General features: G+C 42.3%; 1 protein-coding gene across 1 annotated transcript; it reads right to left on the bottom strand.

The window, feature by feature from the left end:
• Positions 1 to 1749: 1749 nt before the first annotated feature.
• LOC127756967 (E3 ubiquitin-protein ligase UPL2-like) lies at positions 1750 to 17294 on the bottom strand. Its single transcript, XM_052282359.1, has 17 exons — positions 17128 to 17294; positions 16838 to 16982; positions 15294 to 15389; positions 15004 to 15207; positions 8424 to 14904; positions 7161 to 8251; positions 6783 to 7082; positions 6488 to 6695; positions 6106 to 6362; positions 5739 to 6013; positions 4226 to 5333; positions 4004 to 4150; positions 3812 to 3892; positions 3505 to 3730; positions 3277 to 3416; positions 2575 to 2681; positions 1750 to 2401 (listed from the first exon to the last, which is right to left on the bottom strand). Exons 2-17 carry the CDS (start codon positions 16949 to 16951, stop codon positions 2299 to 2301), a joined length of 10938 nt encoding a protein of 3645 aa, XP_052138319.1. The 5' UTR covers positions 16952 to 16982; positions 17128 to 17294; the 3' UTR covers positions 1750 to 2298.
• Between the last annotated feature and the right edge of the window lie 610 nt (positions 17295 to 17904).

Here is a 17904-nt window from a genome sequence, read left to right as displayed (position 1 = left end):
GTGTACCCTTTGTGTCTCATGGTCTTTTATTTAGGTTTTTAAGGAATTAGTTTAAATTTTGTTTTTAAATTTATGTGAAAATCATTAAACCTATATTCAGATGACCATGACTCATTATTGGTAGGAATGTGCATGTCTTTGTAGCAATTTTTTTCTAAAATACATTAACAACTAATTGCTAGAAACAAAATTAATCACATGGATATACATTTTGAATATGGCCTAAATAGCTCAACTTAGCGAAAGGAACAAAGGGTTTTTTTTTCTTCCTTTTTTTCCACTTCCACTTCTAGTAGCTTCATCTCCGCGAGCCTTTTGAATTTATTCTTTTACCATCCATCTATTTCAATGGTCCAAGATTCACTCACTCTCTTTTATCTTGTAGTAAATCCAACCGTTAATATTTACCAAATGATGGCTCATTATTGGTCCACTTTGAATTTCACTTTTCACTAGTTAAGATGTGACATACACTACCTACTTCGCACATCTGTAAGCTAGAAACACCACATCCATCATGGTGCCAAACTAGTACACATAATGGTTGTCTCTCGAATATATATATACGTCGCATTAGGCAGAGACTAATAGATAGTTTAGAGATGTGCATACAAAGGAGAATATAACATAACTAAACTAGTACGCATGACTAGATAACCAGTTTCGCCAGTAGTAGCTAATCTACCTACTTCGCACATCTGTATGCTAGATATACCACATCCAACGCCTTAAGGCTAACGGATTTGATCTTAATTACTGAATGTGGCGGTAGCGGCAGCACACCCGCCCTCCCCTCGCCACCACTGCCTCCGCCGGCCCAAGTAGGAGGAGGAGGAAGGGAGTACCGGCGACGGCTCCGACAGACACCGCATTCGTCCTCCCCCCGCCACCGCCGTCCCCACAAGTAAAGAAAGAATGAGGATGGGAGCACCGGCGGCGGCTCCGACGGACGGCCCTCACCTGTGGTGGCACAGTAGCACCGACGGGTGCGCGGAGGCGCATTGGAACGGCGGCCGCGGAGAGTGGGGGAGGAGGTGGGAGGTAGATGGATAAGGTTTGGGAGAAGAATATATACGTGGTTGTTTTTCGAAAAAACCCTCGTATTTTTTATGTTTATAGCGCTATCCCTAGAAGTGGAATTTTCTCTTCTTTATGTTATATTTTTTCTAAATACGAGGGTCTTTTTAAAAGAAACATATCAACATGTTAGGCGGTGCAGGGACAAGCGAATTATACACAAATCAGAGGACTTTTTTGAAAATTTCAAAAGGGGAGCGCATGTGCATCCTACCGGCGATAGGTGTAAAGTAAGAAGACAAAGCAAACATGCGTGCTAACACGTAGCAATGGAAAAGACTGAGATAGCATGCTGCATGCTGACAGGTATAACAAACAAGTAGAAAAAAAAAAAAAGGAAAACACATCTGCCAAAGGAAGGAACCGGGGAACCGGCTACTCGAGGAGCTATAGTACTGAACACCCACGTGTCACATCATGGAAGCAGCAAAAAAAAATTTACAAAAAACGGTGCAGTATGGAGCCCTACGAGGCTCGATTATGTTATTATGTAGCAGAAGGATTAGATCTTAATTACTGAATGTAGCGTACTATGTAGCGGAAATCGAATATTATATGGTGTTGGCCTAACATATAGTGGTGAACTGGTGGTACGGCACTATTATGCCAAATTTAGGGTCCAAGCCAAGTTTCACATCTCAAACCAGACACACATAACCGTACGAATATGTCACCGACGAACACACATCACCTTAGGAGTAAAATTTATAGCCGCAGCCCGTGGCTCCAGACACTTTTAGTCAATGTGCATTGAATATGCAATAGCGATGGAAAACTTGCATTCTACTTAAATGTTGCATTCCACCGGTCTATGCCCCCCAAAAACAAACTTGAATAAAAAAGGAAAAAAATTCCATACAGGTCCAATGTATAGAGAAGGTGAAATCTATTAACGGGGCAATGGCCAAAAAAGACCCAAAAGGGAAAGAAAAAAAATATTATGAACACCAAATAGTTGCTGTCTTCTAGCACTTCCTGCTACACCTCCCTGCACATCCTTCGCAGCAACCAGTCCTATAAAGCATCGTGGGCAGGCCGGTACTTTGTCAACAAATCTCATCAGTCTTCAGGGACCAACGCCGATGGTTGATGCAGGCAACAAATGAATCTAGTAGCAGGTTATGTAAGAGTCCGTGCACATTCCCCTCGCCTATTGCAACTCCGACGGTATCTGTACATTACTCCCTGAAATTTCTTGCACACAGGTGCAGGAGTGACTGATTAACCAAATCCGAAACCTTCATTCGCCTCATGAATAGCCAGTAGCAATCTCTCCTGGAGCTGCTCTTTCGATGTGTACTCAGGAAGGTCTAGTTGGTTAAAGCTGCAGTGAGCAAGGGCAGTAGAGTTGTCAGGACTGATCTCAAGTAAATATAAAATAAAACAACATTATAGCTGGACCAAAAGGGTAACCACCAGCAGGATTTTGAACCCTTAATTGTGCCAAATGATTTTTTTTTTCTAGTGTCAAAAGTGAGTGCAGTGAAGATGGATTACCAAGTATGAGCTGAAGGCAGATGGTTGGTGCTTCCGTAGGCCTTGTGTATCTGGAATCGTTGTGGTCCAGATATTCCTTGGAGTGCACTGAAACCTTCCAGAGGGACCTACAGTAGTTTAACACAAAAGAATAAGAAACCAAATATAATACGCAAAAGATTATCATTAAAGAATTGAATGTGCCAGCCAATACTCAAATCATGCTGAATAACTCAGCTTATCACATGGGCGGGGTAAAAAAATTAGTGAGCTTTGAGGGAGAACACCATACTAATCATATCTTACTATCGTTCAACATGCAACTATGCCACATTATCACCCACGAGCAATAATTACATATTTAACTTCAACATTATCTATAATTTATTTAATTCTACAAATCAACATGCAAGCATATCCAATCATCACCCCTCACATTATTTGCACAATATTTTTACAAATCTATCATTTTTATAATATTAAACATATACTTATCAATATGTTTCACATCAAAGCGCAAATACCATTTGTTTGTTTCATGATAAGTATGGATAAACCCTAATGTTTCATTATTATTTTTTCCCTTGATTGTTGAAAAAAATATATTGAGAATTGTTTAGTAATTCCCGTAGCAAAGCTCGGGGAATCACCAAGTAAGATAGAATCATGTGGGCTAACACTTCTAAATAAAAAATACTTCACAAGGCATCATCAGCAAAGTACCTTTGAGGTGCCAGTAACAAACTGAAGGAACCGGGCTTTGTCCTCCTTGCTGAACCCTTGGACAATCTCCCAGAACCACTGAATGACTGGAGAAGCTATGCTGTACCCAGAATATTCTGTATTTGCTTTTAGATCGTCCACTGAAAGCGAGAGATACAAAACAAGTTAATTAACTGTAAGATAAAAAAACAGATAATTCAACAGTCCTAAATCATGGGTGATACTCACAGTCAATGTCTGGGAGTCCACTGATTAGCAGTTCAAGTTCTTTGTCATTAAAGATTGATATCAGCTCCTCAGGAATGAGCTCATTAAATCCCTCCATGAAAGAGGTGATTTGAGGCCTAATAGCAGTGGTTAAACGATGTTCTGCAACCCGGTTCACATATTCATGCTTGTTCTCCTCGGTGACCTTGATGTTTCGGCCTCCAGGAATCAACTCATAATCAGTCACCTGCATAGATGGGTTCAGGACTAAGTTTCAAGCAAAGACAAGCAACAGCGAAAAGACAGAAACACAGAGATAGGCTTATACCTCTGCCTTCTCATACAATATCCGCTTCTCTTCATCTGCATCCATGCTGAAGGAGAGGTCCAGAACATCGCTTATGTCATTCTGTACACAGAAATGAGAATACATTATTACACATCTAAAAAGACAACTGAAAATTACCACCTAATAATCAAGAAGCTGAATCAACCATTGTACTGGGAAAAAAATATTTACCTCAAGCATCCATTTCAAATTTTTATAGTATGCAGGATCAATAGCTTCAATGTCATGGTATGTAACCTTGACACCTAGTATGTGCTTGTAGAAAGATCTCGTAAAATGGACATCCAAAAGTTGGCCATCAAATAGAGCTTTACCAACCTGGAGGGACAACTTTTAGAACCAACAACAATTGCACAAATCTGAAAGTGAAAAACAAGGAGCAATATAACTCACCACTCGCCCAACAAATTTGAAATATGAGAGGTGTTCAGTCTGATACACCGAGTTAGGGTTTGGTTGAAATGTCAAGTCATTTCCAACAGTTGTGAATAGAAGGGCACCCTTATCAAAAATCACTCGTGATAGCAGCTGATACCATTCCCTTGTTAGTCCACCAGCATCAATGCCTTCTTCACCTTGGAAATGAACAGTCAGTCTACCCTTCAAATCCTGTGGTGAACGCATCCTAAGCTGGTTATATGAATCCTCCAAAATATATGCCCGGCGCACAGAAATTCTAACAGGGCTATGATGATGATCATGCTGATGCTTAATTTTAGACCGGAAATATGCACGCTTGTTGTCAAATTCAATCAAGCGAGGGATTTTCAACATCAGAGAGAATGACTTCTCCAATAGCCCAGGGTTTTGGCGGATAAATGCGTTCAACAATCTTCTGTGTTTCTCTGAGAATTTAACAAACGCATTGTGCTTCTCATCAAGATTTGCATGGCTTCCAGATGATTTCTGCCCACCACTAGAAGTTGATGCATCCTCCATGTCAGATGTTGAAGCTTCTTGAATAGCATCAGGTTGCCCAGGGCGTAACTTCTCACATGTCACAAAAAATGATTCTATGTACGGTAATATGTTCTGAGTTCCGGCAGGCAATGGAGGTGCTACACCTGTTGTTAATGTGGCTGCATTTGCAGAAGCAGGACTTAGATTCGATGCGTATTCTGAAGAGCTCTCTATTTTGCTTATGCAATTACTCAGCTCCAACCATAATGCATCCAATGCAGTGTTAATTTCAGAAATCTGGGACAATGCATCAGAATGATCTTTTTCAGCAGGATGATCTGGATCCTTTTTCTCTTGCAGAGTGGTGACAAGAGAACTCAAAGCCTGCACAACTCTAAGAATTGCAGTGCCATTGGCTGATGATGTGCTAAGAAGAGCCTTTTCAGAATCCTCATACAAGTGAAGCTCCTTCATTGCACAAAGCGTCAAATTTTGCATTGAATGTGCAAGTTCATTTATGAAATGGCAACAGAAAAAAGGAGCAAGAGCTACAATCTTTTTCAGAACTTCTGCTACCAGGAGATATGCATTGTCTGACAACCTGAAAGACAAAGACAAGCATTTCTTTTATTAGTCGTAACAGAAATAATAGCAGAAACAAATATATGAAAAAGTTACAGCTCTGCCATCTATGTTTCTAAAAGGAAACACAGATCACAAAGAATGAAACCAAGGACAAGAAAATGCTGATGCAACTAGCAGCCTAGTTTCTTATCATCTATTTGATGAAGACCTAAACAACATAGGCAGAGAATAATCAAACTTAATCAAATCTGCAATGTAAGTTGAAACCCACCATATGCACAAGTACTAAAGAGAAGAGAAGTAATGTTGCAATAGCTGCATTTATGATTTCCTCAATGTGCTTACACTATGAAAGTAATAGAATTAAATAGGAGAAAAAAATGAATTATAAGCAATTCACCAAAATTGGGAAAGTTTATACCCATCATGTGCAAGCAGTGTACATAGCAGTCGAAGCTCTGCTTGGGGAAGACTCTGCAGAACTTTTTGCAGGCTACTTTCACCATCAACAGGAGGGAGTTTGCTGCTATCCTCAGCATTGGACTTCGATCCAGATGATCCAGCAGCATTCGCACCCTCTTGGGCATCTTGCGTTGCATTCTCAGGTCCAGATGGTTTTTCAGATGCTGCTTCCAGCTTAGCTTGTGTAATTTCATTCTCGGCATTGAGCATAACAACTTCGAGAAGGTTTAGTAGCTACACAAGTTCCAATGGTTAGGATAAAAATATGACTGGAAATTTTAATAAAGAGCCACAACAGAAAATAAAAAACAAGAAAGAATGTTAACCTGTTCAAGATGAGCTACGCTCCTCATATAAAGTGGCTGATTCAACAAGGTTAAAAGTAGGACAAGTGCATAAGCGTTCTGTTCACTGTCACCTTCCATAAGAACAGCCTTGCCACGCCTCTGATCAGGTGTTTCAGCATGGCAAGTTGGGGGGCAAGGGAACTCAAGAAATAGCAAGAGTTTAGCCACATTTGGATGATTTCTTGCCAAGTATGTCAAAGTTTCAAGAACACGACGAGAAACTAATGGAGGCACGCCTATTAACCACAATAAAGAAAATCAATCAACATCAACTATAATTCTCAACAGGCAAATGTTAACCTAGATACCAAGAGCACCATTCAGCTAATTAAAAACACAGAAACAAGGGTAGTTAGGTTACCATCTGTCGATTGAGGGCGTGAGTACGTAATATTTGCATGGCACCCATATAGCCTAAATGGTGGCTCAGTTGCATCAATTGATTTCTTAGAAGAGCCCTGCAGATCAAGCATAAGCATGTCCACTAGAATTTGAACCAAGGACTTTCTGCTTTCCCTATGAGCACAAAGGTTCAAGAGAAGCCTCTGCAATTGACCTTTGTATAGAGGCTGTAAACAATGGGTAAAGTTAGTAGAAGATTTTTTTTTCCAGAGAACTTTACACAGTTGAACACACAGAAGTTAATGGTATATTACCTGAACAACCCGGAGTAGCCTAATAAGAGCTTTAAGAGCATCCTTGTCAACAAGAGGAGATCCTTCCGTTTCAATTGGCTTGCTAGTTGGTTGTCGAGAAGAATCACCAGCATTTCTATCAAGACCTGAACCAATTATGTCACCACGTCGAGAGGACTCACCTCTCCTGCCCCTGGAGTTCATGCCAAAAAGGGAGCCACTGTGATACCGATGAGCAAATCTCTCCCTTAACATGTTGGCTTCAGCAACTAGTGCAGGCGTAAGTGTAGCCAGTAATGTATCTGGAGATGTTAAAAGCACCTGCAAAATAACTCAACCATAAGATCACATTATGACAAAGAAATGAAAAATGGGACTGGTACAGAACAAACTATATACCTCCTCCCGAATTTCTGAAGGGAATGTTGCGATAATTGAAACAGCATCCATTTCAACTGGTTGTCCTTCTAATTCCTGTGACTGCTGCAACCTTTGCGCACGTTGTTGAGCTAGAACTTCTTCACGTATATCAGGAGGAAGTGCAGCAAGGAATTCAGGATCAATATCCCCATCATTCTGAGGTTGTTCATTAGAAGTCTGGGTCACTTGATTTTGACGTGAAGAAAGAACTTCAGCCCGTAAATCCTCTGGAAGAGCCTCCAAAAATGTAGGATCAATTGAGTCAGTGTCAGCAGCTCTGTTAGGCTCCTGATCCCCTTCATCAGCATTCTGATCAGATTCTTGATTTTGATTTTGAGGAACCTCGCTGACACTCTCCAGAGATATATCTCTGCTGCTACCTAGCACAACACTTCCAGGTGGCCTCCTTGATCTTGAAGCTGCCTGCAAATCACCCAAAGGAAGCCTGTCTGAAGTTCCGTGGCGATCACCATCATCATGCCCTTCAACACTTCCTATCTCCACCTCTAAACTTCTAAGGCTTTCCCCTAAAGTAGCACCGCTACCACTGCTTGCCTGGCTGACTGCTTCCACATCACGTACTACAGCATCACTACGTTCATATTGCATCTCTGTGGCATGCTCACTTGCACCAGACACTTCTCTTTGAAGTGCATTGCTGGGAGGTGCAGGATCAGCACTTTCAGAACCATCTAACTCAGACCTTGCTGCCGGAGTAACTGCATTATCATTGTTTTCATTTTGTTCTGTTGGTGCATCTCCTCCTGCCTCAGTTTCTGATTGATGCAAATGTTGCTGATTAGATTGGTCATTTTCTTCAGCGCCACCAGCAGGTGTACTCTGCTCATCAGGTTGTTCAGGAGTGGGCCGTCTCAACTGAGAGACCAGCAGCTCCTCAATGCCTTCAGGTACTGCAGGAGCAGCTGATCCAGTGCGTTGGGGACTGTCATCTAGCCACATATTAAAACGGTGTCCACTCCGGCCACTTCGCAGGCTCCGGAAAATTGCATCCAAGCGGGAAGAACTATTATCATGATTCCGATCAGAGAAGGCCATCTCAACTAAATTTTCTGAAACAAACGGTAATTTGAATTAGTGATGTATAACAGAATTGGTACCATCTAGGTATATCAGTAACATATTAGAAAGTAAAAAAAATAATCAGACAGTTGCTTACTAGTTTGCCAATGGATGATTACATGGAACAGAATCAACATGAACAGGGAAGGAAAGAAGGCATACCTTGTTGTCTTTGCTGTGGAAGGTGTAGCACCGATGAAGGCTCCTCCAAGAGCGGGTGGTCAAAAACACCATGATCGCCTGCTCTCCCAAGAAGGTTATATATAGATGTACTACGACCTTGCCGTCTTGTTCCAAAAATGTCCAACGGCATTACACGCAGTGTATCCCCAGACAAATTGTTGCTTCCCCCAAACACCTCGATATGGTCAAACACATTAATTCCATTGATACCCTCTTCGAGGCGAAGAATGACTCCTTCCTCATCCTCATCCTCATCATCATCTTCTTCTAGCAGATCCTCGTCAAACTCCTCTTCATCCATCTCACGGTCCTCCTGATCTGTGTCAGGATGAGACATTTGATGGGCATCATCCTCCTCCAGGTTGTTGTTCTCTTCATCCTCATCCTCGTCTTCATCTTCATCAACCTCCTCACCATCATCGGCTGACATGTCCTCATCACTGTCCTCGTCATCATCAGCCATATCATCCTCTCTATTTCGTGGAATTTCAAATCTGATTTCCATTGTGGACTCATTTGGAGTTCCATCTTCAGCAATCTCATGCATAAAGTCATCTTCACCATCACGAGCAAATCCTCCATCCAGATCACGGTCATGGTCCATCTCATCAGCCACTGAATCTGAACTTTGTGAAGTTTGAACAGCATTGAAAGCTTCCCTATGATCAGTAACCATCTCAGTGGGTTGAGTTGTGTCAAGAGCTTGGAATCTATTTGAAGATGGGTCTAGATTGCTCTGGTCAGACACAACCTTTGATGAGTTCTCCCCTTTGGCATTCAAATCTGCCGAATGAACATGTTCCTTTGTGACAACCTCAAGGGCCTTAACAATAGCAGTTACAATCTTTGCTGAATCAGGATGATCCAAATCTATAACTTGCAGTGTTTTTGATAAATACTGAACAAGACCAACTTCAACAAAAGTAACTGCAGATTCTGCTGACAAGGAGGAACCAGTTGGCGAACGGGCTGACAGAATATCATTAAGCAAATCAACATATGCATTCATCCTTAATATTGGGGGTTTGCAACCAGCAGGGGAGTCTGTGAAGTCAACAAATATGCTGCAGATTTCAGAAAAGATCCTTTTTCTACCTTCTGCAGACCGAATAGATGAAGCCACCAAGAATTGATTAGCCCTTGTTGCCAATTTGTACCTCCAATCTCCATCAGCTTTCCTCTCTTTCTTTTGCTTTGTAGAATGCGGAAGGAAATGCTGCAGTATATGACTGAAAACCCCACCACTGCTAATACCGATCCGGTTAGGACCACGTGCATTGCTCAAATCAGCATCATGTCGAAGAACAACTTGAATAGATGATGCATAAGTCAGAAGAACATCTGTTAGCAGCTTCAGAACAAATGCACTTTTAGCGAGAGATGCAGTAACCTCTTGAATTGCATGCTTGGACTCTTCAGGTGTGACAGCAACAGCTTTACCTTTGCCTTTTGCTGAGTTGTCAATATCCATGTCTGTAGATGATGCAGTACTAGATTCACCATCAGGTCGATCTTCTGCTCTAGGAGGTGGAATGAAGGACATAACCAGATCTAGCAGATACTCAATAACAGTGACAAAGCTTTGTGGTGGTTTGCGATTAGATTTCACATTCTTTGTATTCAGATCAGTCTGCTTCCCTTGAGAACTTACAGGAGATCCTAAAGCCATGTCCCCTGATGTCATCTTTGTGGCTGCACCTGATGTTTTATCCTTATCAGCAGGCTTGTCCTTCTCTTTTTCCTTGTTCTTTTCTTTTTCACGATCCTTCAACAGAACAACATATGGTCTATCACCAACCATCTCAATCTGGCACACAGCTTGGGCAGCTTTCATAAATATCACTGGGTCTCTATATACAACAAACGCCAAGTTCTGGACAAAATTGCGCGGTGTAACCCTTGGATTTGCATGACGATTTGCAGCGGTGACAAGACTGTGGCGTATCTCTAATTCCATTGCTTGCTGAAGAGTGTGGGGATCTTCCAAAATATGACGAATGATTGTAGAAGCCACACTGTTGAAACCAGAAAACAAGCTACTTGTGGGCAAACTTAGCAATGCATGCAGGCCACCAGACTCAAGAAAACAAATAGCAGCAGCATGAAGTTTAGTCAACGTGGCACATAACTGAAGAATAGCATGCATGGTAGCAGAAGGCAACTGCTTCTGAATGCATTTACAGCAAATCTTCAAAAGTTGCTTCTGGTCCTCCAAGTCCAATAACCCTGTACTCGATGAAGCTTCTGAGTCCTTTTTCTTGCTATCATCAATCACCACTGATGTTTGTGTATTTGAATTATCCTTTTTAAGGACGTCGAGTTCAGTAACATCTGGCAACTTTGGGTCCAACTGGAGCATCCTATCAATAGAAAGAAAGCATGAAGTAACCCAATTTGGAACATCACTTATCTCGCCTTGCCTCGGCTCCAACTCCCAGCTGCACAGCAGGTTCAAAGCAACCTTGACAAGACCAGCCTTTGAAGCAACTTCCCGAGCAGCAGTATCTCCATGGAGAATCAAAGCAAGGACATGAAAAAGAGCTGATAATGCAGTGCTCTTTAAAGGATCAGATGACATCAGACAATTTTTCAGGTGATCAATCAAATACGTAAGAACCTTTACTCGGTTTTGACCATCATTCTGTGAGCTCATAGTCAAAAGCATGTCCCGAACAGGGAAAGCTAATGATTCCTTTGTCTGAAGCAACCTAAGACATGAAGACAATACTTCATCTATGGGAGGCAGCTGAACAGTTTCTTCTTCAAGTTCAAGATCATTCGATTTGCCATCTTCCTCTTGTGCAGATGTATCAGAATTGCCTAAAGACATTGCAAGAGCTCGAGCAAGTTCGTCATCCTCTTGTGGTTCCTCTGGGTGTGAGAATAACCAATCAGTTGCAATTTCAACACTGTTCGTTCCAACTTGCCTGAGTGCTTCCTCAGCTCTGGCGCGAGAAAAGCCCATCTCTACAATCAGCGAAATTGCATTCTCATCAGGGGGTGGACCAGCCAAACGAGCACCAGTGTTGATAGCAGTGTTTTTCACTTCAACCCCAGAGTAAACATGCCTCATGATAGATGTGACTGAACTAATTAACTCAACATTACATTCTGGAAACTGAGGATGGGTCCAGATGGGAAGAACAGTCTTCAGAACTCTTGACTGAAGCAGCTTCATGAACTTCTCTGCATCTTGGGGAAACCTGATATTTCCACTAAAAATAGGCTGCTCAAGTAATTGTCTTGTTGAGGAAGAAAGAATAAACGATGATGTTACAAGATGGTCCAGAATTGCACCATAGCTGGAGAGTGGACCATATATCCATGACGAATCTGTCTCCCTGTCTTCCTTAACACTTTTACTGTCTGTCTCCATAGGCGATGACGGAAGCCTGTTCATAGAAAAGAGCAACTCACTGGTAGCTTCAAATGTGGTTAAAATAGCCTGAATAACACCACGGCAATAAAATGAATTCAGCATGATTGGGTTGCACGATTCCGGCCTGTCCAACAATATACCATCAATGAACTCAACCACCTTCCCAAGGTATCGGCATTTTGTGGAAACAGTAGTCTCTCTTTCAGAACTGATTGTGTGCCCCTCAAAATTGAGGTGCTCCAACACAATAGAAGCAATATTGCTAGCAACAGATACAATAGATGCAGATAAATTCACAGGGCTGTTCTCCCGACGAGATGTAAGAAGCATTGCTTTCCCAAGCTCCATGAAAAGATGATTGATATGGTAAGACAGTGACCTCATCATGTCACAGCAGGAAGAATGCTCAGATCTTTTCTTGTCCTCTTCTGATTTTGTGCTAGCACTTGCATCAGATGAACTGGGAGGCTGGTCTTGAGAAGAACTTGAGGGCAACCCTGCACTAGGATACCTCTGAGAGTCACCAGCTGCACGGCCAATATCACGGTAGATATTAATGAGGTCAGACACCTGTGATTCAATATTCCACCCAGAGCCCCTTCGCCTCAAAAGAGGATCAAGATATTGCCTAAAGGATGTGTATCTGTTATCATCAACATCCCCCACAGCTGCGTCTTGCTGGGAGTCATTTGCTAAAGGAGAACTTGTTTCAGGCTCAACTTTCTTTTCTTCAAAAAGTGAAATTTGCCAAAGCACTTCTCGATGTACTCGTCCAATATCTTCCAGGACATCCCTACTGCTATCTCCAAATTCTGAGAGTAGAGCATTCATCCAGCGATTATCTTTGGATGCCGCAAGGAAGAGTAAGAACTCAACAACAAAAAGAGATGGAATTGCTCCTTTTTCTAACTTTGCCACTTCACCAGAGCTTGCAACTGTATCAAGTTCCTGCAAGGCATTCTTTAAATGCTCCTTTAAGGAAGAGCAAAATGCACGTGCAAGTGGAGTAGAGTGATGCTGAGTAAAGCCCTTGAATACCATGGTGCTATGCAAAGCAATCGGCATTCCTCCAGATGATTGGGTAATGCTAGGTCGCAACAGGAGTGTCAAAAGTGCTTGCAGGCCTCCTTTCTCCACAAATAACCGGCAGGTTTCGGAGTTCTCCATTGTCCGATGAACCAATACCATCACATGGAAAATGCTCAAATGAGAAAACTGTTCATCATTAGTGCCATCCTCACTGGAATCCATAGCACTTACCAAATCACGTCCTTCCGCATCAGTTTCCATTTCTGTTCTTTCATCAGAACTGGCCGCTGGTTCATTGCTCTTATCTTCACGAGGTGAAGAAAGTTTATTAATTATTTCAATAATGATGTCAACCCCAGTGCTTCTTAGGGACTGCACGTGACGTAGAAGCTCTTCCACTGCATTAGCTAATAGGACAACACCTTCATTCATTGGTATCAAGTACTTCCTGCTGGTGAATGTGTCAACAAGAAAACGCAGAGCTGAAGTTTCCCTGACAGCCTCAAGTCCTTGGTTATTAAGGCATATTGCACCCAGACCATTAGGCACACAGATGAGAGCTTTACAAGATGGTATTACCCCAGCACTCACTGACGATAGAAAAGCATCTGGAAGACCAAGTTCCTTCAAAGAAGGAAAGCATGTTGGATCCTTGTGAATTATCTCACTCATAACAGTAACTGCTGAGAAATAAATGTCACCACCAAACTTGTCAACATTCTGAAATATAAGGGAAAGCGAGATGGGCAAAGAATTATCATTTGAGCTTTGTGAACGAGCAGGATTTGCAGGAGAATATGTAGCAGACCCCAATGCCTTTAGCAGCGCCTTAATCAATCGCTTCTGAGAGTAGAGATGATCCTCTTCTGATTTCAATGCATCACTTGTAACCATTGAATTATGACTGTCAACACCAATAACACGCTGCACCTCCACGTGCAACCTCTGAGACAAAAGTTCTACACCACCCAAATCTTTAAATAGAGAAACAGCAGGGCTGCTGTACTCCATCAACTTTTGAAGAGTTTTCACTGCCAGACAGACAAGATGCATGTGTGAAGGATCATTATCTTGCAAAAGGGGCAAGAGCGGGGGAACCATCCCTGAACCTCTAACAGTGGTCCCAGAACTCGAAGAAGATAGCACATGGAGCAGAAAAAACTGCAGAAGGGCATCAACAATTAATGGAGATGATGTATCATTAGGGCTACTGAGTGATGATATAGCTTTTTGCAAAACACTGAGCAAGACCATGCGGTTTCCACCAGCAGATATGATACTTGAGCCACTAAGTATCCGAGCTCGTTCATGAGATGATGCATACGCTGCTAACTGTGCTCCCAGTGCAAGCATAGCCAGCGCTCGTATGGGTCCAGGAACAAATTCCTCTGATCGGACAAGTCTGATTAACTCATTTATGTACTCTGGCTCATTTGTAAAGAAAGATGTGAGTTCATCATGGGCATCGCTGGATTGCACAAGAACAATGAAAGCAAGAAGACTTATGCGGCTATATAGCCTACATGTCCGTGGCGAATTAAAGGCATGGGCATATCTTATCCTTGTAAACAAGGAAAATCTGTGCTCTGAAGGCACATTAAACTTATCAACACATTGCTTCAATATGCTCAAGTCATCCTCCTTCTGAAGGTGCAAGTCTGGGATATGTATCACACACAGATTAGATGGCTTAGCCTTGTCACTGGATTGGTCAGGATCTTGGGCAGGTGCCAAATTATATTCAAAATGAAGAGTTGAACCGAGACGGTGCTGCGTGCCATCGTATTTGTTCTCCATGTCTGCTGGGAATAAACACAAACCCTCCTGCTGGTTTCTTTCATTTGCCACAACACAAGAATATAAGCCCAAACCTTCCTCCTTGCTACCCCATCCTTGTGCCAATGATAGAAGATGACTGTTTATAGCTCCACAATTTATGAGCTTTCCGTTCATATGCAACTTCGAAGGATTTATTTTAACCAATGCAGCAAGTGTCTCTAAAGCAGCCACAACTATCTCAGGATCTGATGATGCCAGCAGAAGCCTAAAATGCTGATAGAAGGAGATAGCAAATTAAAACATATAAATAAGCATGGGCTCTTGTATCTAATATTTGGAAAATCAAGTTAAAGAACATTAAAACCAGATTACCTCAAGACCAGCAAACGATGTTTTGTTCTGGCAATTTTCCAAAACAATCTGCATTACTCTCAAAATCTGCAGGATGGTATTTTTAGGCAAAGGATCACCCTCAGCCATATCATCAGATAAAAGAAGATCCTTCCTCGAAGAAATTTGTGTCTTGAAATATGTATCAAAATGCATAAAAAGAGGCTTCCAATGGTGGAAATTTCCCTGTGGCCACGTATTTGAAGTAAGAAACTACAGGAAAGTAAGGATGTGAAAAAGTCATGTAAGAGCTTCTCTAATAAAGAAGTCACCTTATTGAATTCCCAACGGAAGCCTGACAGTGGTATAGCAATGTCATGTAGTGGAATACTGATTACACGATCAATAAATGCTTTAACTTTTGCTGGCTGCAAACACAAAAAAAAATGATTGATCAATCATGTTGGCTGGTGTTGCAAGAAACAGAATAAACTTTCAGAGAACAGCAAGCATACTAAAATGGTACAAATGATTGCCCTTATGCAACATGTAACCACTTTATCTTTAAATACAATGCACTTATTTATTCAAAGAATATGATTGTCTACTAAATGCAACACAACCCGTACATTGATAATCCAATCAACATAGCTGTATGCCATATCTCCTTGAAAAGGTGAACAGACCAATAGTTTGTCTAAGTAGTTACCAAACAAGTCATCAGAGATAAAGCATCCAAATCCACTTCATATTCTACCTGGTGCAAGGTTCCTAACACTCGTCTTTCTTAAAATCTCAAAAGCAAATACTATTATTGTTAAGAGATTAAAATTCAAAGCTCATGAATGAATCTGTGAATTATAAATATATCTTCCAATTAAATTCTCATTGTTATATATTTAGACCCACAGATCAGGAAAAACGTTGAGACATTCAACCAGTATTGTGCAAAACAAACTTAGATGTAATTAAAATAACTGATATCATCCACAAAACCACATGTCTCAACTCTTGAGCTGTAATATCAAGTGAACTAAATCAATGCATCAATCTTGAGGCTACTATCCAACGTCATATATTTATGTAGTAAGCCATTATCCAAAACATGATACAGGATTGGTCAACATAAGTGCAGTTGTGCACAGAAATAAAAATACGTAAAAAAGGATTAAAAACTATAGCAATAACAGAATGAAAAAATAACATTATAAAATGGCCAGTACAAGTCCATAAGTACTGACCATGGGCACCTAAGCATCAATGATAACATAGTAATTTGCTAGATGTGGCATTCTGTATTGATTCGTATGTTTTGCAGAAGGAATTACAAATGCAAGAAAGTCTGAACTAATAAATGTCCAATGGGACACCGTAGTAAGAACAAGATAATACAAATGTAATGGAGATACCTAAGCGGCTAAGCCTAAAAGATTACGGCTGCAGCGGCAACTAAGCATTGAGGGGCATAGACATGCTTAAACAAGGTAACAGAATAACACGAGCATGTATCCCTACTACAATATAGTACAATAACAGCACAAGCAAGATAACCAGAAACTTCAAACCGGTGTCTCTTCTACCCTTGACCAAGGAAACCCAAATTTGAGATGGCCTAAAACAGTAACAACTACCCTGCACACCACACCACTGGTCCCCATGCTCAACACCGATCATAAACGGAGCAAACTCCTTACGGCCTAACTACCTCACCCCAACAGCACGCCACATCAACACAGGCAGCCGATCAAAACCCTAGAGGAAGCACCTAGGGAGGATTCGATCATACATACCATCTCAACTTCGCATCTACAACCCCTCAACCCCGACGATCAAAACCCTAGGGCGAGGAAACAGGGGGACGGCGAGAGGGACTCACCGGCTCGGACTCCACCTTGATCGACGGCGACACGGCGCGGCTCCCGGACAGGATCTGCTGCAGCCGGAGCGGGAAGCTGGCCCGGTGCGCCGCCATGGCCGCCGCCGCCGCCATCTCCGATCGGGACCCCTCAACTGCACCGCACCTGCACCAGAAACCACAAACAGGTTAGACCGCCCCCAAAGCCCCCCACACCCCCAAATCATCCACCCCCAAAAGTCCCCCGAAAACCCTAGGGGGAGGGCCCCCGATCGCGGCGGGGAGCGGCGGGGAGCGGCGCGGCGGGTTACCTCTAGGGTTTCGTGCCGGCGAGGCAGACACATCGGCCGCCGGGGAAGACGGCAGCGCGGCGCGGCGGGACTCGGAGGCGGCGGAGAGGAGAGAAGTCGAGAGGGGAGAGAGAGAGAGAGAGAGAAGGGTTGCGGTGTGGGGAGGAAACTTGGGGAGGGAGGAGGGGTCGCTGCTTTTGTGAAGGGAGGTGGGAGGGAGGAGGCGGCGCAGCGCACGGTAGGTCACGGGCGCGGCGCGTGACGGGCTCGGGTCGGTTTGGGTTTCTTGCTAGCTAATTAAGCCCTTTGCTTTCGTCAGGGAAGGGCCTTCTCGGCGTCCCGTTTGGGGTTCAAGACCTTTCTGTTCCAGGGCCCGGGCCGGTTAACAATTGGGTAAGCCAATCCTTTATGCGTACTCCTTCCATTAAAAGAAACTTAACCTACAAATAAATGTGTGATCCTAACAAATCTAATAGCCTTTTATTCAAATTTATTGTATTATAAGAAGTCACATCCTCTTCTATATTGAGTATTTTTCGGACGGAGGGAGTAACTAATGGATAGTGATTTCATGAGCAAGTATGATGTGACTAAAAACAAATATAAGGGTTTTGTTCGAGGAAGTTTCTAGCAGCTAAACTCCAAAACAGTCCAGATTCGATTTTGAGAATATGTAGCTATATAATCTAGATTCTCAAAATTTAGCTACCAAAAGGCTACTTCTCATAATTTTATCTTCCTAGAATGGGCCAAGAACACAATCAAGCTAAAATGGTAGTTTTCATTTGTGTAAAGATG

This window comes from Oryza glaberrima, chromosome 12, assembly GCF_000147395.1.
Source record: "Oryza glaberrima chromosome 12, OglaRS2, whole genome shotgun sequence".
NCBI lineage: Eukaryota > Viridiplantae > Streptophyta > Magnoliopsida > Poales > Poaceae > Oryza > Oryza glaberrima.
This window is presented reverse-complemented; position numbering and strand designations above follow the sequence as displayed.